This window comes from Nanorana parkeri, unplaced genomic scaffold, assembly GCF_000935625.1.
Source record: "Nanorana parkeri isolate BGI_ZX_2015 unplaced genomic scaffold, ASM93562v1 scaffold250, whole genome shotgun sequence".
Taxonomy (NCBI): Eukaryota; Metazoa; Chordata; class Amphibia; order Anura; family Dicroglossidae; genus Nanorana; species Nanorana parkeri.
Genome location: NW_017306518.1, coordinates 590284 through 618243, shown reverse-complemented (window position 1 = coordinate 618243; position 27960 = coordinate 590284). Strand labels below are relative to the sequence as shown.

General features: G+C 39.5%; 1 protein-coding gene across 1 annotated transcript in view; it reads left to right on the top strand.

Moving 5' to 3' along the window:
* The window catches only part of LOC108787236 (solute carrier family 23 member 1-like), a 141981-nt gene that overhangs the window by 19857 nt on the left and 94164 nt on the right, over positions 1-27960 (top strand). The window contains exons 3-6 of the mRNA XM_018556733.1: positions 2933-3090; positions 9661-9823; positions 14944-15125; positions 23547-23664. Of these exons, the coding sequence (XP_018412235.1) occupies positions 2933-3090; positions 9661-9823; positions 14944-15125; positions 23547-23664 (621 nt within the window). The remainder of the gene's footprint in view (positions 1-2932; positions 3091-9660; positions 9824-14943; positions 15126-23546; positions 23665-27960) is intronic.

Sequence of the window (27960 nt, the reverse complement as noted above, 5' to 3'; positions counted from 1 at the left end):
AACAAATGATTTGTGTGGGGCTAGATTTTATATCAATATACACTAAAGTACATTGTCTACAAACAGGAAATACAGTATTGCTGTTACTCCCACCTGGAGTGAGGGTTCTGCAAAGATTACAGAAAAAGCGCAGCAAGTTTTAAAAGAGAAAATTATATTCTCTACATTGTGCTCACTAGATAAAAACACTAAACAAAAATTGTTCTGAGGCAGATGAGATTAAAGTTGAACTCTTTGGGGTGTTTTATTAATAGTAAATAGGCTGTTCACTTTCCAAGGAAATTTTCACTTTTTAAGGGAATTTTCCCTTAGCTTAATGAATGGGGTGAAATTTTACTTTGCAAAGAATACCCAATCATGTGCAAGGAAAAACAAAATTGCATTATATGATAATAGAAGTCAGCAAAGCTTCACGTCATTCACTAAGCTAAGGGAAAATGCCTTTAAAAAGGAATAACCAATTTTCCTTTATTAAATCAACTCCCTTGGCTGAAATCCAGAAAAGTAGCAAGCATATATGGAACACTACCTCATAAAACCAAAGCCCTTCTACTGAATTTATTTAAAAAATAAATAGTACTAAAACATTTCAGACAAGCACCCTTATTTCTAGCTATACAACAAATGATTTAAAAATGCCCAATATAACAAATCCTCCAGTCTCCAGTTCCTCTTCTTGACTTACAATCTGCAAGGGAGCTGCCCTTAAAGTTGAGATGGACACAATGTAGCTAACATAAAATTAAAGTGGGTTATACTTGCAGTGAATTTTGGCCGGTTCTTGATAAACCGCTCAAAACTCGCTGTGTGGGTGCCACTGTCAGCACCCTTGCGCCTGGCATCCCTCAATCAGCTGATCAAAGGAAAATTCTTGGCTGAACGGAGTTTCCGGTCTATCAGCCGATTGCTTTGTTTTAATATTCTGAGAGCGGCCAGTGGCCACTGGCAGAATACAGTAAAAACAACAGGAGATTCCTCCATCAACACTCTTAAGTGTTGATGGAGGAATCTGTTATTTTTTTCCTTCAGCCCGTGGGTTAAGTGAATAAATAGAACCGTGTAGACCCAGCTTTAGAAAGCACTGAAATAATCGAGCTTCATAATTACTAAGGGGTCTATTCACAAAGCTGCCGAAGGATCTAGTCGTAGCTTCGGCTGATCCTTTGACCTCAGGACCCCTTCGGTTCAGTAGAACCAAAGGGCTGCTGTACGAGCTATTCATTATAGCCCGTACAGCTCCCGAAGTTGGCCGAGGGGCTCAGTCGAGCTGAAGGCATTTGCTTTGGCTTGACTGAGCCGAGGTGAAAGCCGAAGCTGGGCGACTGCTACTGACTGCTGGGTGGAGCCAGCCGTCATCTCACAGCTGGCTCCGGCCACTTGCACAGACGGATCAGCGTCCCTGGTTACCAGGTAACCAGGGACGCTGATCTCCAGACAGCCCAACTCTCCCGGAGCGTCCGGGAGTCTTCCGCTATTAGATAGAGGTTCCTGGTTGCCCAGGAAAGTGTAGTCTATTGTGCAGAGTAAACTTTCCCCTGCTCTGTTGTCTTTTTTTCTTTCTTCTGACATCGGAGCCGTTGGCTGCCGTCAGAATTAAAAAAAAAACAGCATAGGAATGCATAGCTACATTCCTATTGGCTATTTCAATTTGCAATAGCCAATAGCAAACTAGCTATTGCATCCACCCACTGCTGCTTTCAATCAGCAGAGGGGACCTATAGTTCTCCATCAGGTCCCCTTCTAGTGATTGACAACAGCAGAGGGCGGGTGCAATAGCTAGTTTGCTATTGGCTATTGCAAAGTGAAATAGCCAATAGGTATCTAGCTATGCATTCCTATGGTGATTTTTTTTTTATTCTGACGGCAGCAGAACCGCCCGGCCAATTGAAAACAGTTGGGCAGTGCTAGTTGTCACTGCTAGCTCTGCCCAATCATTTTCTATTTAATTTTTTCTACTTTTTAAACTGTTTTTATATTCTGCTAGGTACCACAGAAGTACCGAGCAGAATAGCCGAGCCGAATGCTGAACAGCAGCGAGTAGCCTGCCAGAGATTCAGCTCAGCTGATCCAGATGTTGGATCTGCTGAGTCGAACTCCTTCTGTACTTCGGGTCGGCCGAACATGCTGAGCATGTTTGGCCGACCCGAAGCCAGCCACAGCAAGCCGATGTACAGCTGATTTTAGTCGGTGTACGGCTGAAATCAGCCGTACAAGCCTGAAGTGAATAGCCGAACAGCGTTCGGCTCACTTCACTTCGGGTCGGTTATTCACTCCACTGCCTACGGCAGCTTTGTGAATAGACCCCTAAATTACTGTGATCTCAGCTGCAGAGATTATTTATTCGCAATTTCGTATACGTTTGAATTCGGAAATTCGGATCCATCCGAATTTTCAAATGTAAAGAAATTCATCTGAGTTTCAATGCAGAATGAAAAAAACCTAACATGACTAGAAGGTAACCATTGATACTATGGGAATAGCAATGGTTACATTATTAGCCTCATTCTCTCCAGCATTCTCTTGAATTGTAACATTGTGCCATGTTAATAACATATAGTTATTTTTTTTGGATCCTTGGTCTATTGGCCATAAAGTGGTATTTTGCCAAATAACCCTGTTCTTTGTGAGATAGCCTATTAAAGAACATTCGACCAGAAGAGAAAAAGATCATTTGCTTTTGCCCTGTTCTAACAACAGCTAGTTAATGTACCTGCTGTTTTGCTTGGCAAATAAACTATGCAATTTTTTTTATTGATAGACCCTTTAATTTTATTCATAGTGTAACATCCTATGATTTTAAAGATGGCCCAATGAACAGGGAAGAAAAAAGGTAATTTCCTAATCTCTGTGTTATATATATGTATGTTATTCAACCATTTAAATGTTTCAGGAGTCTATAGAGTAAAAATAACATAAACTCTCTTTTTTACAGCATTATATTTTGGCGTTTGGAGGAATAATAGCAATTCCATTAATTCTGGCAGAGCCTTTGTGTGTTAAACATGACAATGCAGTAAAAAGCCAGTTGATATGTACCATATTCTTTGTGTCTGGCATATGCACACTTCTCCAAACAACAATAGGAACAAGGTAAGTAAACATGACAACCAGAATACCTATGATGTATGTAAGCCATATATAGTAGATCTGCAATGAAACTGCAGTACATTTGGATGCCTGACTTTGTTCACCTCTCACTGACAATACTATTTTTATTTAGTTCCTCCCCAGACCAGTGCATGCATTTCCACTCTGCAGCCAAACATCTAGGCAGCATCAACATCTATAAATAAATGTTGAATACAGTAAACAGTAAAAAATGTGACATATGAGTCGCATTCTTAGAACAAAAGGAGCCTAGCTGCATTAAATGGCACTTTTGGTTTTTGATAAGTCCAGCTGAACCTTAAAGTGACACTAAGTTTTGTTCCCCATGGTCCCTGTGTGTGTTGTAAAGTAGCCACCGTTTCAAGCTTGCTCCAGTGATGGACTACAATTTCATGTTTAGTTTACTAATTTTTTTTGAGATTGTAGTCTATCATGGGAGATGGCAGAGATGATTTGAGGGTCAACAGCTGAGTCACTTTAACTTATAAATGTTTATATTGGCACATGATCTGTTTCAGGTAAAAGACTGATCATATATGTGTGGTCAAAAAATACGGTGAATGCTGCTGCCGGGTGCCATCCAATGGAAAGGCAGGGATCTCCAATATGAAAAGCGGTGCGTCGAACCTTAGTAACAGTGTGTGACAAGTTTCAGCTTGTTTTGTGCAGTCAGTTGGTTGTAAGCTATGGTTGAAAGAAGGTGTGTTTTTAGGTGTGCCATAAACCATGGATAACAAACAACGTATTAACATGACATTTTGTTTAAAAGGCCCAAAAAGTGCTAAAGAAGCACACAAAATGTTAAAATTAGTTTATGGTGATGCTGCAGTGACCATGAAGATGACCAAGGGGTTGGAGTGATTTCGTAAAGGTTGTGAATTGGTTGAAGACGAGGAGAGATTGCGATGTCTTTCAACATCAAAAACCCAAGAGATTGTTTTGCTGAGTTTGTACCCAGGAACACTACAGTGAACTCTAAATATTATAAGGGCTTATTAGAACAATGTGCATAGAAAACGGCCTCAGAAATGGGCAAACGGTTTCAACCTCCATCACACATCGCTTCTTGTATGGCAATATCTGTCATACTACGGTGTATCCTCATCCACCTTATTCAACGGATCTGTCATCATGCGACTTCTGGCTCTTCCCCAAATGTCAAAATGACCATGAAAGGTAAACGGTTTGAATCGATTAAGGACATTGAAGCAGTCACGACAGTGCAATGAAAGACATTCGTGAAAGAGCACTTCCAGAACTGCTTCGGAAAGTGGCAAGAACGATGGGATAAGTGTGTTCGAAGCGAGTGGGAGTATTTTGAAGGGGATTATTGGCAATTTGTTTTTTACTGTCATTCATTTTTTTTAATTTAAACATTCACCGTATTTTTGTATCATACCTCGTATTGTAATAGGACTGCCTAATCTACTAAATTCAGAATGAATTGTTCAGGAATATTATTTTAAGTGTATACACCATCATCACTGGATTGTAAAATTGTTTCAGCGCTGTGCATGGTGAAGTAGCTTACAGTCAAACTAAAACATCATTTGACTGAAAAAAAAGATTTTTAATGTGTGTGGACAGGGTAATGCTTGGATAATTTTAAGTTGTGCTGTACATAACACTTTGCAATTTGTAAAACTGATATACTATATAATGTTTAGTAAAACATTTAAAGGAGTTGTAAATCCCAGCATATACTATACTATCCTTTTATAACACCAGCATTGTAATAGGAATACACACTTTAGTTATTTTTGATAATGAAATCAAAGCTTACTTGATAAAAATTCATTTTACTTAATGAGTGCTGCCCATCACCTACAACAACATACTGAATTCCCAGTGTGCCCTGCGTCTCTTTCTCTGTTTCTTGATCAGATAAAATCTCGATTTGCCAAGACTACATATCCTACCAGGCTTTGCTTCTCACTGTAGAGGGCCGCTCGCAGTGGCCTTGGAGGAGCGAGCGGCCGCCCGATAACAGCCGTGTGAATGTGGCAGAGCCAGGGGCTTCGTTTAGCGGGGGTCGTGACGGCGCCCCCCCTCAGTCCTGCGCCCGGGGCAAGTGCCCCCCCTGCCCCCCGGTTGTTACGCCACTGCTTCCAGCAAGCAATGATAATGTTACATTGTAGGAAGTGCAGCACTGAGTGGTAGTTCAGATGGCAGGCTTAGTTCGAGTTCGAATACAATGAAGTGCATATTCACATGGCAGAGTGGAATTGTGTCAGTGCATTGAGAAAGTTGATCCTATGGGTATCCTAAATAAGTAATGGCATAAAACTCATGGAAAATCAATAGAGAATGACATTTATTGTGAGTTTTTGACCATAGATATCCTTTAATAGATAGACTATGTAACATATCCCCCCAAAAATATCTTGCACCGTTTCTTACAAATGCTTGTGAAGTTTCCTTGTGATAGGTTATGCCCAGCTGTTATAGGGTACTGGAAAGAGCAGATGGTTAACCAACAAGAATCCACTTTGACTGCAAAGCTGCATACTGCTAAAACATGATTTAAGACGTGCACTTTACCTTGTTCTATCTCCTAGATGCCATTATTCATCTTTATGTGAGAATCAAATATGCAAAATATTGGAGCTTTTAGATTATTTTACAGAGCTTAAAAACCTAATCAGGTCTTGATTATCATAATATAAGCAGACACTTGAAAAACAATTACACGATCTTCTAGTTTAACCGCAGATGGGATGTGTAAGCTGTTTTAAACTGTAACTAGAGCAAGTTAATTCTTTTCACCATCAGATCACCATACCCTCCTTCCTTATTTAGAGACATTGGACCTCATTTATCCAAAATGTCCAAAATAAGAATTGCTCTCCTTTATAGATCCCAAATCATATTCCTGCTTTTTTGGCAGAATAACATTTAAAGAATGAAAGTTTATATCAAGTTTGGGGGAAAAGAAGCAGTTTATATTTTAGACACTTTCTTATACAAGGCACATTGTATCTCACTGTTCCATGGTGGACGTTAATTCATGGAAGTAAGTTTGCTCACTGATGATGACAACAGAAAAAGTGGTCATGAAGCGGTTTGTGCTCAGATGCTTGCAGCACATAAAGGGGTGAAGGTGTTACGGAAGGATCAGTTATTCCTTTGTGCCCTGCTACTCATCAAAGTTCTAGCAGGTCAGTAAGCAAGCTTTGCTTGCTGTTGTAATCCAAATATTTTTACCCACAATATTAGCGATCTAAAATTGAATACAAATTTTGCATTCAAATCTTTGAAGTTGAGCAGCAAGCACAGGATTCACAAAAGACATGGCATGATTGATAGGTTTATCATACATAACAGTATACTAAAATACCAGAAAAGTATCCTTATTTTAGTATACTAAAACTTAGAAAAATATTTGAGTATGTAGTAATTTGGGCAATAAAATTGTAGTCACCAATATAATAGAAAAAATTGCACTAGAACATTTTTTAAGCCAACTGACTGGAATGGATATGTTCCAAGAGAAAGGCGACACCATCCACACTGGATTTCTAATATACCCAAGGGACAATTTATTAGATTTAGAAGGAATTGTACCACAGAATGAGATTTTCTGGACCAAGCATCTATGTTGGAAAAGAGATTTTTGTAAAAGGGATAGAAAAGAAACATTTGGAGGAAATGAGAGGATTAGATAGAGCGAATTTATTGAAACGTAGAGAGAATAAGAGAACAAAAGTGAGACCTTTGTCTTTTATTACTAATTTCTCTGCACAATATAGAGATTTTGAAAAAATCCTAATTAAACACTGGGGAATTTTATTAAAAGATAAAATCCTGGGCCCTCTCATTCCTAACAAACCATCTATTATATATAGAAAAAAGTGCCTCACTCAAGGCACTGGCTCCTAACGTTATAAACCCTCCAAAGAGAGTTTTTTCCTTTTTCTCAAGCACTGGATTTTTTCTTTGGAGGAGATTTGTGGGGTGTAGAAGAGCTAGAAAATTAGATGGCAGAAGTAAAAATAGTTTTCACTGAAAAACCACTGAGAAGCAATTTAAAATAAAAAAATGTATTTCATGCCATTCATCATTTGTTACCTATGTGCTGGAATGCCCATGTGGCATACAGTACGTAGGTAGAACTACTAGACAACTTTATGTACAAATAGGTGAACATGTCAGAAATATAAAAAGGGGATTTGAACAGCACAGTGTCTCTAAACATTTTAAATACTATCATATTGTATTGTATATTGTATTTTATGAAATAGATAAAATACAACAACTTTGGAGGGCTCTAATATGAGGAGGACCATCTCCCAAAATGAAACTAAATGTTTTTTTATCTTAGACACTGTGCAACCCAGGCGATTAAATGTTGAGCTAGATCTCAAGTGTTTTATAGCTAATAATGAATTATTATCACATCATTGATAGGGTCATTTAAAAATTATCTATCACCATATTTTTTTTTTTTTTTAAATATTAGGTTAGGGTCACTTCTTAGATGATTTGTTTCTAATCATCATGTTTATGATATATTTATTTAATCATTTATAGTTGGGTTTTAAATAGAATGATTTATGAGTAATATATGGATTTTTTCATCTTTGGGGCACATCATAATAACTTTCAGAAGATTAATATTTATTGATATTTGTTGGCACATTAAATACAAAATAATTAGTGTTTTTCGGGGGCACGTTAAAACAATTTTTAGAAATTATTTGATGTATGATGTTACATTATATACACAGTTTTTAGGGGTACATAATATTAAAGTAGGTTGATGTATATAGATATGACACTCATGTTTGGTGTGTATTTATCTAATTATACATTTTTTATCCTAATGAATTCACATAAAAATATTAGGTGGTTGGTATACAGGTTTTATCATACCCCTATGACTGCAGTTAAAGTGTGGGAAATTATATAAGAATGGGTTTCGATAAATGACTATTAAGAGAAAAAAGGTTTTTATTATTTGTGTTATAGAATGACAGGTATTTAAAGATCGGATTGACATCAGCATGTAGCCCTACCCTGCGTAAGCCACACGGCGAAATGCGTCGGTGGGCGGATACACACTGAGGTCACTGCACACCAGGGAGGAATCGTACTATGGGATTTTTCGAACGGACGTGCTTGTTGGCTTATATGCGGCCAGCCGGCAGCAGCTCTGGGGAAGTTTACTTATTGAGAAGCGATTGCATCTGTACACTTATGTGAGTGTTTTAAATAATTTTAAAGATGGATGTCTTTATGAACATCGGGGGAGTGCAAGGAGGAGGAGAATAGTGGAAGCCTAATGCTGAAACCTCTCAGTCAACGGATGAATAGATCAAGACAAACTAACCATACTTGAGCGCTGTTTTTCCTAATTGGTCCACCTGATCTAGTGAGTGCGGTTTATGTCACTAACGGCACATACAGATGGGAAGATTGATCTTCTGGAATACACTCTATTAGCACTTTATCTACAGAGACTTTTGTTTGCACTATTTCACTGAATGCACTTTTCTCTGAAAGGACACTGTGTTGTGACTTATTTATTATTTATTTCGGGTATTTATATAGTGTGGACAATTTACACAGCACTTTACATAGTTGCACATTCACATCAGTCCCTACCCTCAAGCAGCTTACAATCTAAGGTCCATATAAGACATACTTACATAGAGGGCCAACTTAGGGAGGAGCCAATTAACCTACCAGCATGTCTTTGGAGTGTGGGAGGAAACCAGAGTACCCAGAAGAAACCCACGCAAGCACAGGGAGAACATGCAAATTCCTTTGCAGATAGTGACCTGGCTGGGATTCAAACCAGGGACCCCCAGTGCTGCAAGGCAGAAGTGCTAACCACTATGCTACTGTGCTGCCCATACTTTATTTGATTAGTGCTGGGCACTGTGTTTTTTACTTTTTATATATTTTAAATAACTTGTAGTGTGTAAAACTTTTGTAGTGTGCAAAAGAGGCAATGCTTCCAGGCATGGAAAAGTAGAAAATCCAAGGTTACTTAGGAATCAAGGGGATATTTCACATTCTGTACTTGGAAACCTAGGAGGCAGCACACATGGTAAATGTGTTTGCACCACACATTTTGTACTTTGAAATCCAGAGGAAATTTACATTCAGTTTTTGAAATACCGGGGCACAATACATCCTTTACTTGGAAATTCTGGGAGGACAACACATTCTGTACTTGTAAATCCAGGGGGTACAATATAGTCTGTATTTGGACATCTGTGTAAAAAGAAATACAGGTGGCACCACACATTCTGAATTTGGGAAAGCTCAAGGTGACCTCAAGGAATATATGATGAAACCCCAAAATGAGCATTCTGTACATGTTATTGGTTTCATTCCCATTTGTTTACTCCAGTCAATTGGTTGTTTAGTAACAACAATGACCAACATGCAAATGTATTATAAGTGAAATATTACACAATTTTTATCTACTGTACAGCCAGCAATATTAACAAATAAAAATGCCCACCATTGATACATGTTTTAGTGAAAATGTAATTCCACTAGTCATGATGGTGGTAACTTCCATGTTGTTTTTGTTTCTCACAGACTTCCTATCTTACAAGGTGGGACCTTCAGCCTGATCACACCCGCTCTAGCAATATTATCTCTGCCTCAGTGGAAGTGCCAACAATCCGAAATGTTACTGTATAATGGAACTGGGAACATTTCTGTAAATTATACAGAATCATGGCAGTCTCGGATGAGAGAAGTAATTATGTTTTTCTTTAATGCTGTTTTACATCCATTGGGAAACAAAAACACTTGGAATGCTATTTACATTACCTAGTATGGTAGGAAGTATTCTTTTTCTATGAATAATGTCAAACAGATTTTTTTTTTTAATTCATTATCATATGTGGTGTTCATACTTTGTTTTACCTGCCAAAGTATTTCTGGCCATCCAGTTTTCTGCTTGGTGGATCACAAAACCTTAACTGTTACAGTGAGGCTCCATTCAAATGTTTTGAATGCTGCATGTTTTTTCATGCGGAAAAATGCACGGTCGTACACGCGCATTTGTGGCTACATCCACAGTCTTCCTGGAGACAGAATGCATTAAAATCACCCAGAAAATTGCGCATGTATTTTTTGCTGTGTTCCACATTTTTGTGTGCATGAAAAAATGCGCAGGAGTGAACGAGACCCATAATAATGTATTGTTTTTTGTGCATTTCCACGTGTATAGATACCTGCAGAAAAACGCTAATGTGTGAATGGATCCTCCCCTCTCGGCCATCTTATTAGACAGTGGCATTAGTAGCAGGAGATTGACAAAGTCATCTCTCTATTCATTTGGCTCTCTCCTCATCTCAGCACATTACTTGTCAGCACATTTGCAGGTACTTACACAGCTTACATTTAAAATACATCTAGTATGCGTCGGATAATTCTGAGCACCTAGATAACCCTGCATTGTTTTGGGAAACTGCTAAGGCAGTTTTAAGGGGAAGAATTCTTGCATATGCTACCTCTAGGAAAAAATTGATCAGGAGTAGATATGTGGAGGCAACCACGGCGGCCAGACGCAGCTATCTTGAGTATACACAGGGCCCCACACCCATCACTAGAGCAACTTGGTTATCATCTAAACAAGACTGTGACCACTGCTTGCGCCAATCACACAATTTTTTTTTTTTGTAAGGTAATGTTAAATATGTATTTTGTAAGCTTACGTCTGTACCCCGACAGGGACAGGCTGATTTACCTTCTTGTCATGTATTGTTAAAACTTTAATAAAGACTATCTGCTAAAAAAAAAATACATCTAAAAAATCCAATTATGTATTAATATATACCCAGCTTTGAAATCTTCAATGTATCCACGGGAATGCTAAGAGGGTTACATTTAATGAAAACCATTTAAAAATACAAATAATTTATTTGATTGTTACAAAATTAGAAGCAAGACTTGATAAAGCACTTAAATATTTTGGGGAGAAAAGTGCACAATAGCAGCACAAACTTAGCAGACAGAAGAACTTCCTGCCCCCTGCATCACCAGATGAAGAATTTAAGAAACATATTTTTCCCCAATCTCCTTGAAAGCATGTGTCCTGGTCTGGCACAGGGAGGAGAGGGTGATGCGTGTTTCCTGCCCTTCCTTCTTTGGTCACCCAGACTGCATGTCTGGACATGGTCCTGGTTAAAATATTAGGAGGAACCCCACTCCATTATTTTCAAAAATTGTTTCAATTTTAAATATTATCTAAGCCTGTGAAATCCAGGGAATCCCTGGAGACATCATGAAGTATCAAAAAATTACCTTTTTTGCACAATTATGTCACTCAGGGATCCTCTGGAATAAATTTTTATTAATGCTCCTTAAAGTAATGTTATGACAACATGATTAATGTGACTGCATTGGGATTACTTTGAGGGACAATAATAAAATGAATTTTTTATATGTTTGTGTTTTGTTTTAAATAAAGGACTTGAAGGTGGTCCAGTTCTGGTCACCAGTACTAAGAAAAGATGTCCTTGAGTTGGAAAAAGTCCAGCGAAGGGCAACCAAACTAATTAGGGTATGGAGGACCAGAGCTACGAGACGAGGCTACTAAATTTAAACATGTTCACATTAGAGGTGAGGAGATTATAAGGGGGGATATGATTTCCATGTACAAAATGTTTAATGGTGGTAGCAACATTAGCGATAAACTGTTTAAAATTAACTCCGTTACAAAAACTAGAGGCCATCACCTAAAATTGGTGGAAAAAAAATTCAAGCACAAGGGGCGAAAGGGGTTCTTCACAGTAAGATCAGTTAGGGTCTGGAACTCACTGCCACAGGCGGTGATTTCAGCAAATAATGTGGAATTGTTCAAGAAACTTTTGGACGATTTCTTAAGGGACCGTAATATACAGGGGTACGGGTACTCCTAGAATGAGATCCTAATAGGTTGGACTTGATGGACTAATGTCTTTATTCAACCTCAAATACTATGAAGGTACAGTATGTGTGTGTGTTTATTTACATTTAACTTTTTTTGTAGCAATGGGCATAGGGTACTATTTTACCCCTGTACTCATTCCCCCAGAAGTGGGTGGCTATCTGGATACCCCTTGTTACAAAGGTGGCTTTCAGATCCCGTTATTTAACTCCCACCTTCTTCTTGGGGGACCAGAGGTAGTGAAGGTGCTCTTCTCCCTCATGACTGGGACAGGAGTGCTTTGCAAAGGGAAGAGGCTTTTTATTGCCCCTGTCAATGTACCCACCAAATCTTGAAAGTTATCTGGCCTGGTCTAGTACAAGAAGGGTTGTGACTTGCTGGATTCCTGGATTATAGTCTGGTTGGAGTAAGGGGAATCCCACGCCACTTTTTTTTCCTGTGTTTTTTTTATTTTTTATAAATGTGTATTGTTACTCTAATTTTTAAACATCACCTGATTCTGGAATTTAACCTTGTATTTTTTTACACTATTAATATGCATTACTAGAGGAGTCCCATTAGTGATATAAAATTCTGCTGCTATGGGGACTGGTGTGATCAGAAGGGCCAGCTTTGACCAGTAGATAGAAATTGGCACATAGTTCGGGGAGACTGTCCCTGCACTCGCTGGCTAATTGCTAAAAAACTCTCATTAAGAATTGAGAAGCTGCAGATATTACAGCTGTGTAAAATTGGCCAGCAGCAGGACATGGGGAAATATTGCCCCCAATAGAGAAAAAGAGCACAGTCAAAAATTAAGAGATTGTAGATGACATTGCAGTGTAAAATTGGCCAGCAGCAAGAAGACAACTGTAATTAGCAAGTCTAGGCCCAAAGAGACAAAAAGCACAGAATAGGGCTTTACTACAAGAATTAAAGCAAAAGTGCACTTTAAAACAAAGTGCATTTATGCTTTTGGTCTGTTTAAGATTACTTCACAGATCCCTACCCCCTGCAGAGATGCATAGTTCCGTGCTCCAACGGAAGTATGCATCTTCTCTGTTTGTCGACATCCAGTGGTTAGCTTCTCCCTCTCCGGCTTCAGCCTTTGTTTTAAAGTGCAATTATCCCGTAAAGAACTCCTGGACCAATCCCCCTCTGCTGCAGTGATCTAAGTTCCCATAAATCATCACTTTCTATATATATATATACAGGGCTCGAAAAATGCACTCGTCCACTCGTCTGTGACGAGTGGACGTATATATATATACATGCCTAAAAACATGCCATTGCTGCAGTGTAAGAGGAAAGTGCTGTCACAGCTGGCCGGCTCTCAGCATGGGGTGAGTATAGCTTTGTTATTTTCCTCCCTAGACCAAAATGAGCACTAATTCCTTGCATTGTGTGGGTAGCCCCACTGCAAGGGTTAACAATAATTTCCCCCAGAGTTCTGCTTTAAGATACTGCAGAAAGTATAGCAGTGTAAAAGTGCCCAAAAGTAGGACAGTTTTAATCAGGGAGACTAGACCTAACTTTTTTTTTTACAATGGGCCTAGACAGGTACAGTAAATGTGGGTGACAGTGTGCAGTGATTTTGCTCTTAGCTTTGGGGTTATCCCTTTTTTCTGCAAAAGATGCAGCAGCACCTGTGAAAATCTGGGTGAGATACAAGATGTAATATTTTGAGAGTTGCTTCATCACTGTTATGCATGACCATTTCTCATTACCCCCTCAAGATATAGGTGGATAAATGAACCTGCTACAGAGCCTGGATTTTTGTATAGCCAAAATAAACTATGGCCTAGGTTGATAAGGCTGCACAGACCCAACTGTCAGTAACACATTACAATATATAATAAAATGTGCCATACGGCTATTCTGATTGCCATTTCAGTCCAGCTAGGTCCCAATTGTTTCTCCCCCTGGGCAGCGTGTATATGTTTGTTGGTGGAAAAGTGTACTTACATTACACTTACACTACCCACTCTAGTTCAATACTTCTAGAACCACACTTCTACAGGAGAATGACCGTTTGCCTGCTATTCTTGTCGCCAGTTCTTGGTGGACTGATAGAGAAGGAGTAAACACTCTCTTTTAGCATTTTATGTGTGGCTATGATGTCTGCTCTTGTTCATGGAATTTAAAGGCTGACCAGTCACTTGGGTAGGAGTGTGGCAGTACAAAACAGCCTAAACATCTCCACAGTGTTTAAGGCAAATATATAATACAATGACCCAGCATTTTGTAGACTATCTGAACACAGTTTCCTGATAAGACAGCATAACAAGTCAGCAAAAGAGAAGACAGTATAAGTCATAACAGACGTGCTTTTCTAACCCTTTGACCTTATGGTAGACATGTAGACAAACCAAGACTTTACATTTGCATTCCTTAGGGTTTGTGTTCCATGATACTGGTACAAAGCATTAAGTGGAGTATTATTTCATATCAAGACTATGTTGACGTTTGTCCTGTGTAACACAGAAGCAAAACCATTTACATGTCCACATAACAGTTTAGACTATTAGAGAAAAAAACAAGAATTTTGAGTTCTTTTCCCATTTGAGCATATGATAGAACCATTTCAGATTTGTTTTTAGCTAATCTTTAGCAGAAAATCACATCTTAAATTCTGAGTATACTGCAGAATTTCTCGTGCTAGTTCAGGAAATAGGGTCCTGATATCAGTTTGCAAAGCAGTATTTTGTAAATTAGAAGATAAACATGAAGATACGTTTGATTTTGCCGCTTGATATTTAATACCATGCTAGCTACAGAATAATCATACGGAACAGGAACATAAAATACATGGTTACAGTATAATTCTTCTCCTGCTGTTGCTGTCAGAAAGATACTGTTTGTCATATGTAATTATATGGTTGAACTCAAAATGTGAAAATATACTGTGTTCAGCTTAAGGTATACATTGTAAAAACACAAAGCGATTTCTCTTTGTTTTTTAGATTCAAGGTGCAATTATTGTGGCTTCTATCTTGCAATTGTTGCTGGGATTTACAGGACTGATCGGACTCTTACTGAAGTTTATTGGACCCTTATCTATTACACCAACCATAACACTTATAGGGCTTTCTTTGTTTGAGGAAGCAGGAAAAAAATGTGGTGCACACTGGGGCATTGCTGCATTGTAAGTAATTACTGAAATTAAAGAGGTAATGTATTAAGTACAGGGTATGTGTTGCAGATATTGTTCAAAATCTATGAATCTATCTATCTATCTATCTATCTATCTATCTATCTTGTGCTTAACCAGCATATAAGTTATTTCTACTCCATGCTACTAGTACAAGGTACCAGTACCATGCTAATGGTACCATTAAGATGACCAAATGCTGGAGCACTGGTTATGTGATCTATACTGAACAGGAGGATGAGAGCTCAAGCATTACCAATGCTGTGAGATTTGGTCACACAGCTGGCAACAGAAGGATCATGGAGCACCCATGTGTTTAGAAAAGACAAGTATTTCAGACATTGTATTGTCATTTATTGGTTTAATAGATTCGATTTGGCAGGATAGGTGCATATTAATGTCAGTATAGGTCAGTTTTAACTTTTACTCTGTAAACATATTTACTTAGCTCATTGTGGTCACATATTATATGATTTAACTCTTTTGCCTTTCAGTACTGATGTAATGCATAAAATCTATTAGCACATTCAATTAATTCCTCATAATTTATTAAAGTATATCAAAGTCAATTTTCAGTCAGGAATGGTTAAAATCCACGTCATGATTTTCTTTGCCATCTGTGACCCATTCGGTTACTTTCCCTTCTACCTGTCCTATAGACACAACAGAAAGGAAATATAAAAGTCTCCAAAGTGAGAGAAATGCCTCCTTTGACAATTGTCATCTGAACGAGTGTACCCATTGGAGGTTTTCCCCTCAATTCCTGCCCTAGTAACAACTCACAAATTTAGAGATCCTTCACTATTAATCCTGGTGACAGGGGTCACCAGAACAAATAGGGACACCACTGACCTCTGCACTCTGCATTACAGCACTGACCTCTGCACTCTGCATTACAGCATTGACCTCTGCACTCTGCATTACAGCATTGACCTCTGCACTCTGCATTACAGCATTGACCTCTGCACTCTGCATTATACAACTGATCTCTGCACTCTGCGTTACACCACTGCACTCTGCGTTACTACTGACCTCTGCACTCTGCATTACACCACTGACCTCTGCACTCTGCGTTACACCACTGACCTCTGCGTTACACAACTGACACAACTGACCTCTTCACTCTGCATTACACCACTGACCTCTGCACTCTATGTTACTTAAGACTGACCTCTGCAATTTACATTACGTACTATAGGGGGATTTACGAAAGCTGGAGCAGGCAGAATCTGGAGAAGTTGCTTATAGCAACCAATCTTCAGTTTGTTTAATTAAGCTTTTAGGGCTTGTTCACACCATGTCTGGATCATGTCCAGACCAGAACAGTTTGTTCCTGGACCCAAAAAAATCCCAATGTATCCCTACGGTATTTCTGGGCTCTGTTCACACCAGCGCAGTCCGTTCCAGTCCAGACAAGAAGAATACTGCTTGTCTCATTTTCTCTGGTCTGGAAGGCATGGAAACACATCAAAAATGCATACAATTGCATGCAAACACATTGGACTGCACCTGTAAGCCCATTTTAAGCTAAAAAAAGTGGCAAAATGCAATGCACTGCGTTCCAGATCTAGTCCAGAAAAAGGTGTGAACTAGGGCTGCAGCTAACGATTATTTTCATAATCGATTAGTTGGCCGATTATTAAGTTCGATTAATCGGTTAATCGGATAAAAAAAAAAGGCTCCAGTGATTGACGACTAGTTTGTGTTAAGATTGTAGTCCATCATGGGAGCAAGCTTGGCGCGGTGGAAGTAAAAAAAAAGTGTGGTGTGCAATATAGTACATCATACAGCGGCGCAGTGCAGAATACCAGCAGCTATAGAGGAATGTAGCAATAGTACATTATACTATAATGTACTATTGCTGGGATTTGTAGTCCTCTGTAGCTGGCGTTATTCTGCATTGTGCTGTATATAATGTATTATTGCTGGGATTTGTAGTCCTCTATAGCTGGTGGTATTCTCCATTGCGCTGTATAATGATTTATACTGCGCAATGCAGATTACCACTGACCAGTTATAGAGGAACAAATCCCAGCAAAAATACATTATACAGCGCAATGGAGAATACCACCAGCTATAGAGGAACAACAAGTCCCAGCAATAATACATTATACCGGGTGTTTAATATATTATTGCTGGGATTTGTTGTTCCTCTATAGCTGGTGGTGTTCTACAGTGTGCCGCTTTTTTTTTTTTAAACAGGAAACATTAAAACAGGTCCCCCTTACCTGTTTCTGAACCCTTGTAAGTCGCGGCGGCGTGCTCTGCGGGCGTGTGTCCGGCTTGTGTGGTGGGCATGGCATACGTGGCGTCCGCGGCGTGCGTAGCGTAACTCTTACCTGTAGCCCGGAACAGCCCCGAACAGGCAAATCAATCGATAGCCGACGAATCGACGATCGAAAACGTTGCCAACGTTTTCAATCGCCGATTTTAATCGACTAAATCGATTAACTGTTGCAGCTCTAGTGTGAACCTGGCCTGAAAGATGATTGGTTGCCTTAAGCAACTGCTCTAGATTCTGTCTCCGCCAGTCTTGATAAATTCCTCTCCATGTGTGCTACTACTGACCTCTCCATTACAAACTTCTCATAGAAGAAGCAGAAGGGTAGCGGAGCAAGACTGGGTGTGGATGAGGGGCCCTAAAAAGCATGCTGACAGAGTACTAGCTAGACATGTAAGGCAGCAAAAAATGTAGTGCCGTCCGTCCGTTTTTCTACTACGGGCGGACGGCAACTGGTTAATTTCAGATGTTTATTTATTTTAGTTAGTTTTTTGGGATTCGGGTCTGAAAGTCAATTCATTTCGGCATTCGGGTTCGGATGAATCCGAATTTTCGTTAATTTCAGATGAGTTAAATGATCATTAGGAATGAAAATGTGTTGCATAAAAGTGACATTAAATGAGTTATTCACAAAGGAGCCGAAGGATTAAGCGGAAGCATCGGATAATCCATCTGCTCACTTTGGCCGCCGGAGCCATTCACAATAGCCCATACAGCAGCCAACGGCAGCCGAATGGCTCAGCCGAGCCGAACGCAAATAAATTGGTGGAGCTAGTGGTGACATCACGGCTGGCTCCACCTATTTGTTATGCAATGACAGGCTACTGTCCTCAGGTCACTTGTTTTGATTTGGCAGGAGCCTCAGAAGACCTATATGACAGATGCTGGCCAAATCCAAACAAATATGAGATGGTGATGTCACCGCTAGTTCCGCCCATTTGTTTACTTTTTGCCGACTCCTGCCAAATAGGTCATTCTGCAGCGGCAGTTCGTCGGATGTGGACGGGTCGGCGTCCGCCGACGGGTATTTTAACATTTCAACGAGTCGTCGTGGACAAAGCTGGATGTCATGAAAGACCTTAGGATTATGTCGGTGGATCAATTTTGGGGATTTAAAAAACATTTTTGGAGCATGTTTTTTTTCAACAAAAGGATTTTTTCTTAAAGTCTGGTCTTTTTTATTTACATTTGAATGAAACCCTTTAGTGACTGAGTAGGAGTACAAGTACCCCTTACTCATCCCAAAGGGGGGGCAGCATCTGGGTGCCCCCAATGTTAAAGGGAATACCCTGATGCAAATAAGCCCCCTTGCCCGCAGACCCCCACAACCAACAGGTCAGGGCTTGAGGACGAAGAGGCCGTTGTCCCCATCGGCATGGGGACAAGGTGCTTGTTAACCCATAAAATTTCTCGACTACATCTCTTCCTGGTGCACATGCGCATGAATAAAGAACATCAGGAAAACAGCTGATTCGGGTGACTGTCGAGAAATTTTATGGGGTCAAGAAAAATTATAAAACACCGGCTTTGACACGGTCTGGCTCCTCTCACTCTCCTCCCACAGCTCACATCGTTGAAGTCCAAACAGCCAGTGGTGGGATACAGAAGGTGAGAGTGCCTAAGTACTGGACATGGAATGGAGTAAGGCCAGAACTGTGAGGGGAGCCAAGCAGGAGGAGAGCGCCATCCTCCGGCCAGCCACCCCTTTTATGGACTTCACGGTCCTCACATCACCTGACTGTTCACACTACCCTTACATGGATGGGGAAAGTGGCAGGTGGGGGCGCAGAGAAGGCAGGAGAATGGGGAGAGTGGGACAGGGGGCCACTGCACTATGGGCTTTTGGGCTGTACTTGCCCCCCTCATCAGTCAGCCTCTGCACAGCGGGTACTACAACGTAGGGGGTGCTGCTGCAGCCACTGCTAAACATGCACACCACCACCTGTTCTCAACATTGTCACGTTTAAACATTTGCTGCCCATGAATTGCCATGATTGCCTGCATATTGTTATGACTACCCACTTTCTTTCCCACATAGTGTCATGATTGCTCATTTGTTGCCTGCGTAATGTATTCACTTTCCCTTTTGGAGGCCAGGTATTGTCAGAATAGACATTTTTGTCTATACATTTCCATTCAGAGCTGTTTAGTTATTCATATTAATATTTACTTCCCTTTTGGCCCATCACTATTAAAGCACAACAATGTGAGCCGCTAATAATACCTTCAATTCCATAATATTTTGCAAGCTGCTGTCCAGCATGTCCAGCTAAAGCTTAATTTTAGTTTTGGATAGAATGGGGAAGCATTAGAAACCCCTGGTTGATATTTATTGTTATCCAGTGGTTCATTAGGGAGATTTCCCCTTACTTCCTGTCCTGGGAACAACAATTTCACCAAACAGGAAGGGAGGTAGAAACTCCAACACAAACAGATATAAGGAGGGGAAGGTTAGAACCCTTGTCATCTTTTGATTGCTGTCTGTGTTTAAGTTGTAGGTTTTTTCTCTCTTTCTGTTTTGTGAAGCTATTGTCACTGGTACAGGAAGTGAGGAGAAATATTCTAACAGAGACCCGGATAGCAGTAAAACCTGACAGAGGGTTGTAATCCCTCTACTATACAAAATAAAAAACATACACTTTAAAGCCCAACTGAACATTTAGTTTATAGTGTACCAAAAGTTACAAAACATTTGTGAAAGAAAATGGGGAAGGGATAAAACTCCTGTTAGTTTTTATTGCAGTTTGCGGAACTAAGAGATGCAACCTCAGTCACGTACCTTTCAGAGCCTGAAGTGACTAAGGAGGCCTCTCTTCCAACTCCAGGCCCAAAACCCCTGAATAGCAGAATAGGAGAGGCAGGGCACACAGGGGCATGAGTGCTGGAAGACTGCAGGCTGAAGTGCTGGTCCTGATAACAATCTTCAGGATGAAAGCAACGCAGGAGATTCACGTCTGGAATGCAGTGTAGGAAGGATCGAGGACAGGTGCAAGCCGAGTCAAAACTGAATGGGCGATGAGGCAGCAGACATCAGACAGAATCATAGTTGAGAGACAAGCCAGGGTCGGAGCCATGCAGACAATGTAGTACTGGAACGGAAGATGAAAAGCAGAGTCAGGAACAAAGCCAGGGTCAGGAACACAGATGATCTAAGAGGGATTTACTTAGTTTGGAAAGATTTGCTCTCACTTTCTGTTGTCTCTACAGGCAAGAAAGTAAAAGGAAATCTCTTTAACAGGACACAGATGGTAAAAAAAGTTTTTACCATTCCCTACACTATCTAAAATGGAAACATGTTTTGGCTTTAGATTAGTAAAATATATTTCAAGTGCATCTATACAATAGGTGTGCAAAGCCTTAGGCTGGGTTCACACCTAGGCGTAGCTTACCAGTGTCCCAGGACATTTATTTAACTATTACTTAAGTTACTTGTTAGCCATTTTATCAGTTGAACCTAGCTCTACAGGTTCCAGTGTTAAGTATATACTCCGCTGTACACGATATCTGGGAAATATGATTGCATCATGCAAACAGTTTCCAAATATTGCAGGAACCCAAGCAGGAGGCACTGTAAAAGCGGAGGTTCTGAGAATAAAATGGATGAAACAGCTGTTTATGCTATTGAGCTGGAATCTCCAGGAAGGAGCACTGCAGTGCCAAAATTAAGACCAGATAGAATAGTAAGAGGGAGTAAAAAGGAAATACTGTATATTCTGTTTTTTATTCTCACATCTTGCTCACAGACAAGTTCTTTTATTACATTACTATATGAGCTTAGTCTTACGTTTTTTTATAGTTTAATAAGCAACATTTTATCCTTTCTATTAACACCCCCTAAAACCTAAGGATAATATTCTTTTTTTTATACATATTTGTCTTTGCCTGCAGAAAAAAAAGACTTGGATTCCTATCTGAGGAAAGGCCTGACCTATCCTGTTAATTAAAAGCAACAACTTAGCGATACACTGAGAAGGATTACGAACATCACAAATGTGACTAGTGATGAGCTTTGGGTTTGGGTCAACTATGAGTATGACTCCAAGTCATACTAATGACTTGCAACTAATTACTAATCATGCACTTGCTAGCCATTAAATTGAGGTCAGGTGTATTAGAAGAGCCAATAGTGGGGGTTTTCCTATCTACTAGTCCACTTCCTATAAAAGTCAGGGTTCACAGCAGACTTTTCCATTGTGTGTGGAGACTTGGATTAGATAGGAACAGCTAACAGAGTTCTGTTTGCAAGAGAGATAGTTATACAGTGGTGTAAACCACTAGTATCAAAGTATACAGTATAAAAGTACTGCACTGTATTGTGCTACATTATTGCAATCAATTGCAGTGTGGTAGGCTACATATTCTGTACCCCCCACCTGTTCTCACTCTTCTATACTGTGATTTATAACTGTGAATTGCAGTGTGTTAGGGTTCCATATTATTGTGTAGCAACTTCTGTGTTCACTCTCCATAGGACTACCTTTTTGTGCCTGTCAGCAGCATTTTCAGTTCCTTGTGAACTGCGGGACCTCTCCTTTGCAGTTTTTTCTTATTGGGGTTTTATTTTTTACTTTTATTTCACATTTTCATATTTTTTATTATGTTTAAAAAAACACAAAGAACAAAAGAGGGTTTGGAGTTTAGTGTTTTAGGCCTCATTCACACACAACGCAAGAGCAACATTGTATATTGCGTATATACGCGCAAATGCGCGTATAAGAGTGCGTATGTACGTATATGCGTGCACTATTTGCAATCCCACAATGCATCATTCGTAATAGAAATGTTAATGAACTGTACGCACGTGCGTGCGTATATGCGCGCAAACACGCATATATGCACGTAAATACACAGAAATACGCGACCCGGACGCATCTCGGTCCTTCTGTTTTTGAGCATTTTTACGCTACGCAAATATACAGCTCCATACGCAGCTATGTGTATGGAGCTGCATTTTCTTTTCAGGTCAAATGTTACATTTGAAAAATACCGCATTATGGCCACAAGATTGCGCTAAGGAGCATAGGAAATAAGCATTTATTTTCTTTATTATTTATTCTCCAAATATTACATTCAACCTAAAAAGAAAATATACTAAGAATGTTTGTGTTTGCCTCCATTTGAGAAAGATCACAAAGGGCGAATAGATCTATGAATTGTTTATAAATAGACCCCTATTTGTGGCAGCTTTACGGTGCCTGTTCACCAGAACAGGTAGGATTGACCTTGCAGAAAAAAATAAAAATGTTGTAGCTGAGGTCCAGAATGATTTTGCATTAATGCATTATGCTGAAGCACTGGAACAGGACAGTAAAGACAGCATAATGGTATTTATGATTAATATTATTATTAGTATAAGTATTTATTTTCAATGCTCCTCAACTCCATCTAGTGGCCATATGGTGGTATTTTTCCAATATTACAATCGATCTGAAAAGAAAATATACTAAGGACGTTTGTTTTTGCCTCCATTCACACAGCATAAACGTACACAGAGATTCACAGGGAAAATAGACCCCATAATGTTTCCACAGCTCAGCTACCAAATTAATAGTGCTGCAGAGTAAAGCATGCTTTGTGTCTCCTAGTTTGTGACCTATTTCACAAAGTACTGGTATATAGGCATACAGCATAAAATATGTCTGTATTTGCGGCACCCAGGAGCCCCAGCTGCTGTGCTTTTTCTGTTCATAGGAATGTATGGACAGAAAACGCTTTGCGTGGGTATATGCATGTAAACACCGGTACCAGCACATGGACATTCCGAAATGATAAACTTCAGGTATCGACATCTACTCTGTATACCCGTATACAGCTTTTTCTGTCCATAGATTCCTATGGATAAAAGATGCAGCTGCTTGGGCTCCCAGCACCACAAATACGTGTATTTGATGCTGTATGCCTCTAAGTCCCTTTATTTGCACCCGTGTGCATGAGTCCTTATAGTTACCTATAAATTATTATTGTGAATTGATCTTTCTATTACACAGCCATTGCCAATTATTGGTAAATGTCAAAATGTTATTGTGTTTGAATAGTTTAGGCAATAGAAACATATTTTCTTATATAACTTCACTTAGAGATTGTGGGAAACCTAGATAAAAGGGAAATAAAAATGCAAACTTTTTTCTTTCCAGAACTATTGCTTTAATCATCATCTTCTCCCAGTATCTGAGGAATATAGAAATGCCACTGCTCTCCTATAGCAAAGGAAAATGGAAAATCAGCACATATCCTGTTTTCAAGCTATTTCCAGTAAGTCACACAAAACTAATATAATGTTTAAAATAAATTCAATAATGTGGAAAACATTGAAAGTAAATGAATAAAAAGTGAACACCGAATGGATCCATTTATCAATGAAATGAAGGAAACAGGGTGCAAGCACAAAAGGTTTTTTTGATTTATACTTGGCTTTGTATGCCATAAATTTGATAGTATTATTAAATGAACAGGAGAATAGAGGAAGTCTGTGTTCACTACAGTTATGCAATGACAGTAATGTTAGCCATATATAGAAGGATTTGCTTTTTTGAAAGTTAAGGGGGTTCCCTTACCCTATAAAGGTATTATCTAATGATTAGGTACAATTTCATCAAAATCCACAGTGTCCACTGTTTGTAAAAAATGAGATATCCCATTGAATCTTGTTTATGGACCAGAGAAGAGCAGAGATTCCCAACCAAACATTGTGGCTGTTTCACTGTTTCTCTAAGAATGGGTCATTTTGTCCTACAGATTTAAAATCTGCAGTGAACATTTACTCTTCAGCCCAACACAGTTTGAACCCTGAGTTCTGGCAAATTGAAAAAAAAAATGTAACTTGTTATCTCTGCTTTATTAGACTGGATTCTCAGATCATCTATTTTCCAGGTGTGCAAGCTGGGCTTTATAATGTTTGTTAAGGCTCATTTTAGGCCTAGTCTTTTATTATGACATTAGCCACTTCAAATTTGTTACATATCCAGACCTATTCTGCCACCTCTTGAAGCCTATGTATTTGCCATTGAGGGGGTTTCAGGTAGAGCCATTAGGATATAGCATGTCCTTCTCTGGCTTTACCAAAGGTGCCACGCTATTCATGCAGTCACAGATTAAAGAGGAGAAGCGTATTTGGTTTAGGAAGGGTATTATTACTAGCTAAAAAACATTACCCATTTTGTACTGAACAATTGTCTAGACATATTCTTTAACCTAATAGCTAACTGTTTCAGTTTCATGACAAAACACAGCCTCCAACGCTGTCTTAGCACAGAACAGGTTACATTACGTATGTATAAACAATTCTAGCGAGAGACTACTGATGTGCACTTGATGCTTCCTACACAACATTGCTATCTTTCTGTTTGCTCATATAAGGTGGTGCAATGTAAGGAGAGGAAGTAGAGAGGGTGGAGAAAGTGAACACATCTCAGGAATGCAAACACAAGTTTCTATAAAGAGTAGATGTATTATGGTGTAGTAATAATCTCGTTTTTGTCACACGTATATGCTGGATTTTTGTGCCGTGCAAAAGCATTATGTATCTCCAACATGTCAAGAGTTACTTTAGTGCATAGCATATATACAGTTATTGAAAATTACTCTTTCACAATCTCATGACTATAGCCGTAGTAGTGATATCAAGTTATAATCAGAGATAAATGTCAATAAAAATAGGTTAACTGCAGGAAGAAGTATTTACTCAGTGGCCCAAAAAAAACCCCCAAAGGATTCGTTTTATTGTATTTGTTCTCCCTGGTACATTACTCTTAAAATTTTAACAATGTAATCCTACACTAATCTCCAGAATAACAATGGTGCTTATTAAAAAAAATAAAACAGGAGAAAGAAATGAGAACATTAAAGTTTGCAACCAATGAGAATTCCTGTTTAATTTGTCCAAAAATATATTTAAACCTGATTGCTTGCTAGTTTTGTAAGCCAATTCTGTCGCAACATAACCACTGAACTATCACTTTCTCAAACAATTCATCCCCACACAGCTACCTCCTCTTGTATCACTTGTCCCTCTCTTTTAGATTTATAAGCAGGGCCCTCCTTACCATCTTGTCTTGACTTATTGTATTGTGATTGTAATGTCTTCCTTATATTGTAAATCGCTGTGAAAACTGTTGGCGCTATATAAATCCTGTATAATAATAATAATAATAATCTACTTGCCCGATGTATGGAGTAATTGTAGAGGTTAAGTGTTTCTTTACTTGGTAGTCCCAGCCAGATGACCAGCAGCTTACTGGAGACAAGATTTAACAGTAAAAATGTCTTATGCTACCTGGGTGTTCTTCACTACATTGTAAATTTTTGCAGAGGCTTCGTCAGACAACTCTTCTGAAACATCAAGGGCTTCTTCTGAAAGAATTCATTCAGTGGACTAAAAGCTCTAGACATAACTATATTAAATTGGCCAGATCCTGTATCATCCTGTGAACTTGTAGCTGTAAATAATACTATATGGCTAGTAGGGCAGACTTTATATACATAACGTTTTTTTTCTCTAACTCTCTCACTGGAAAGAAGAAGATAAATAGTTTATCTAAGCAAAATCATCATCCTCATATTGTCTATATTATATAGAGAGCTTAGCTTAAAACACTTTTTTTGTGCCAGATCTCTAGAGTTGGGGTTCTTTAAGGAAATTCTGCTGTAACTAGAGATGTAAAAAGACATCAGGCAAAAGTACAATAGGGTGTCCATAACAGTAAGAATGCAACATTTTGTAAATGTTATTGCCAATTTGTTTAGAAACTTACAATACTGTATTTATCAGAGCTAGCATATGCATTGTTATAAGAAATGCCTATCTATCTGATTTTGGAGTAAGAAACATCAAAAGCTCAACATCATAAAAATTATGCCATCAGGAGTGTTTGCTGCAAAAAATACCAGGAAAGTATCGAGAGCATTTGAAAGGGGCCTGACGTTGCCTAAAGGTTTACACAAGGCAAAAGTTTACACATTTATTAAACGATAAATTTAAAGCGTGTCTAAACCCAAAAGCAACAATGCAATATATTGTAGCTCAGAAGATTTGGCTTCTACATTAGTTTTTCTTTATTTTAGTTTTTTTTTCCCTTTATTTTCAGCTGTTGATCCGGCCAGTAAGTCTGATATTGGTCAGCTTCCTTTAACAGACCAAGCTACCCAGCAAAAGTGGATAGAGGGTTGAGCCAAACCATTTAACACTGGCATGGGTGCTTGCAATGATCAGCTTCATGTAAAACCATTATCCCAAAAGGAAAAAAAAAACTGTTGCAGTAAACTGCTTAAAAAGTGTTAGCTGAAGTTCTGTTTTAATTTGCTATTCAGGTCCATGTAACTCTGCTAGCCCATCTAACACTACCGTTTCTACAGGTGACAATGCTGCTGTCCAAAGGTGGATCTGTTGCTCTTCCATAGAGTGATGCCACCCAAACACAAATCTAAAACAAAAGCCTGAAAAAGAAAACTAATACAGCCAGCACATCTAAGGACTGCTAAACTGCAATACAGTATATATTTTTATTTTATTTTTGGATTTAGATATGCTATAATAGACAATGCCTTGTTTGTTAATACCTTTAGAGCTTAGGTGGGCAGAGATAGTAATTATTCATACATTACAGACATGTAAGCACGGTGCCAACATTTCATATGCTTGCACCACTTATAGCCTTGGCACCAGAATATCCTGTCTGTCTTCAGTTTTATAGAGATTCACAATACCAATAAAGTCTGTTCAGATGGAAGACATATGGGGACTTAGGTTTACTAGTGCATTCCCTGGTAATGTAAATGAAATACCTGCACCTATCTGCTGCATGCCATTAAAGTCCTGAAGCCCTGTGTATTCCATTATACAAATGCATCTTTGCCAGTCAGTGGAGATAATTGGGTGGTTTACAGCTGCCTGAATCACTTTTGGTGTAAAGCTGATAGCTTTCAGGGCCGGATTTCCTGCTAGGCAACAGAGCCGCCTGAAGCTAACAGGACATGCATAATTGTGTTTACCTTTCTAAGCACTCCAGTCTCCCTGTCACTCACACAGTGTGACAATATGACACAATGCAACCGCATATAGGAAGCCAGACTGACAGCCTGGGGAGGGGGAGGAGCCCAAGGTAGAGGGGTGTGGTCACCTCCCTGTGAAAATGGCTCTTCATTACGGTGTGTTCCTGTGCACCCCCCAGACCAGGGCCCTTCAGTCCATGGCACAGGCCGTGTGCTCTCACCTCTGTCAGTGCTCCTTGATCTGCTTATCTCCTGCACACTCACAGGTCAGGGGCACCTTTTCTGTGTGAGCTGCCGGTAGCCCCCTTCCTGCTGCCCCATCTGATGGGCTCTGACCCTGTGCACATCCCAGAGACAGATGAGGCAGATCTGCCCTCCCAGGGCAGGGAAAAAAAGTAGAGATGACACCTAGACAGACAGGGGGGTGTGGGAGGGGTACAGTTGGCACTTTGTGCACCCTCTGATTACAATCTGACAGAAGGAGGCAGTCATCGGGATCGATGGAAGTTCTGGCAGGAACCCCCCCCCCCCCCCCAGGGGCGTTCCTCTCTCCCGGGCCCG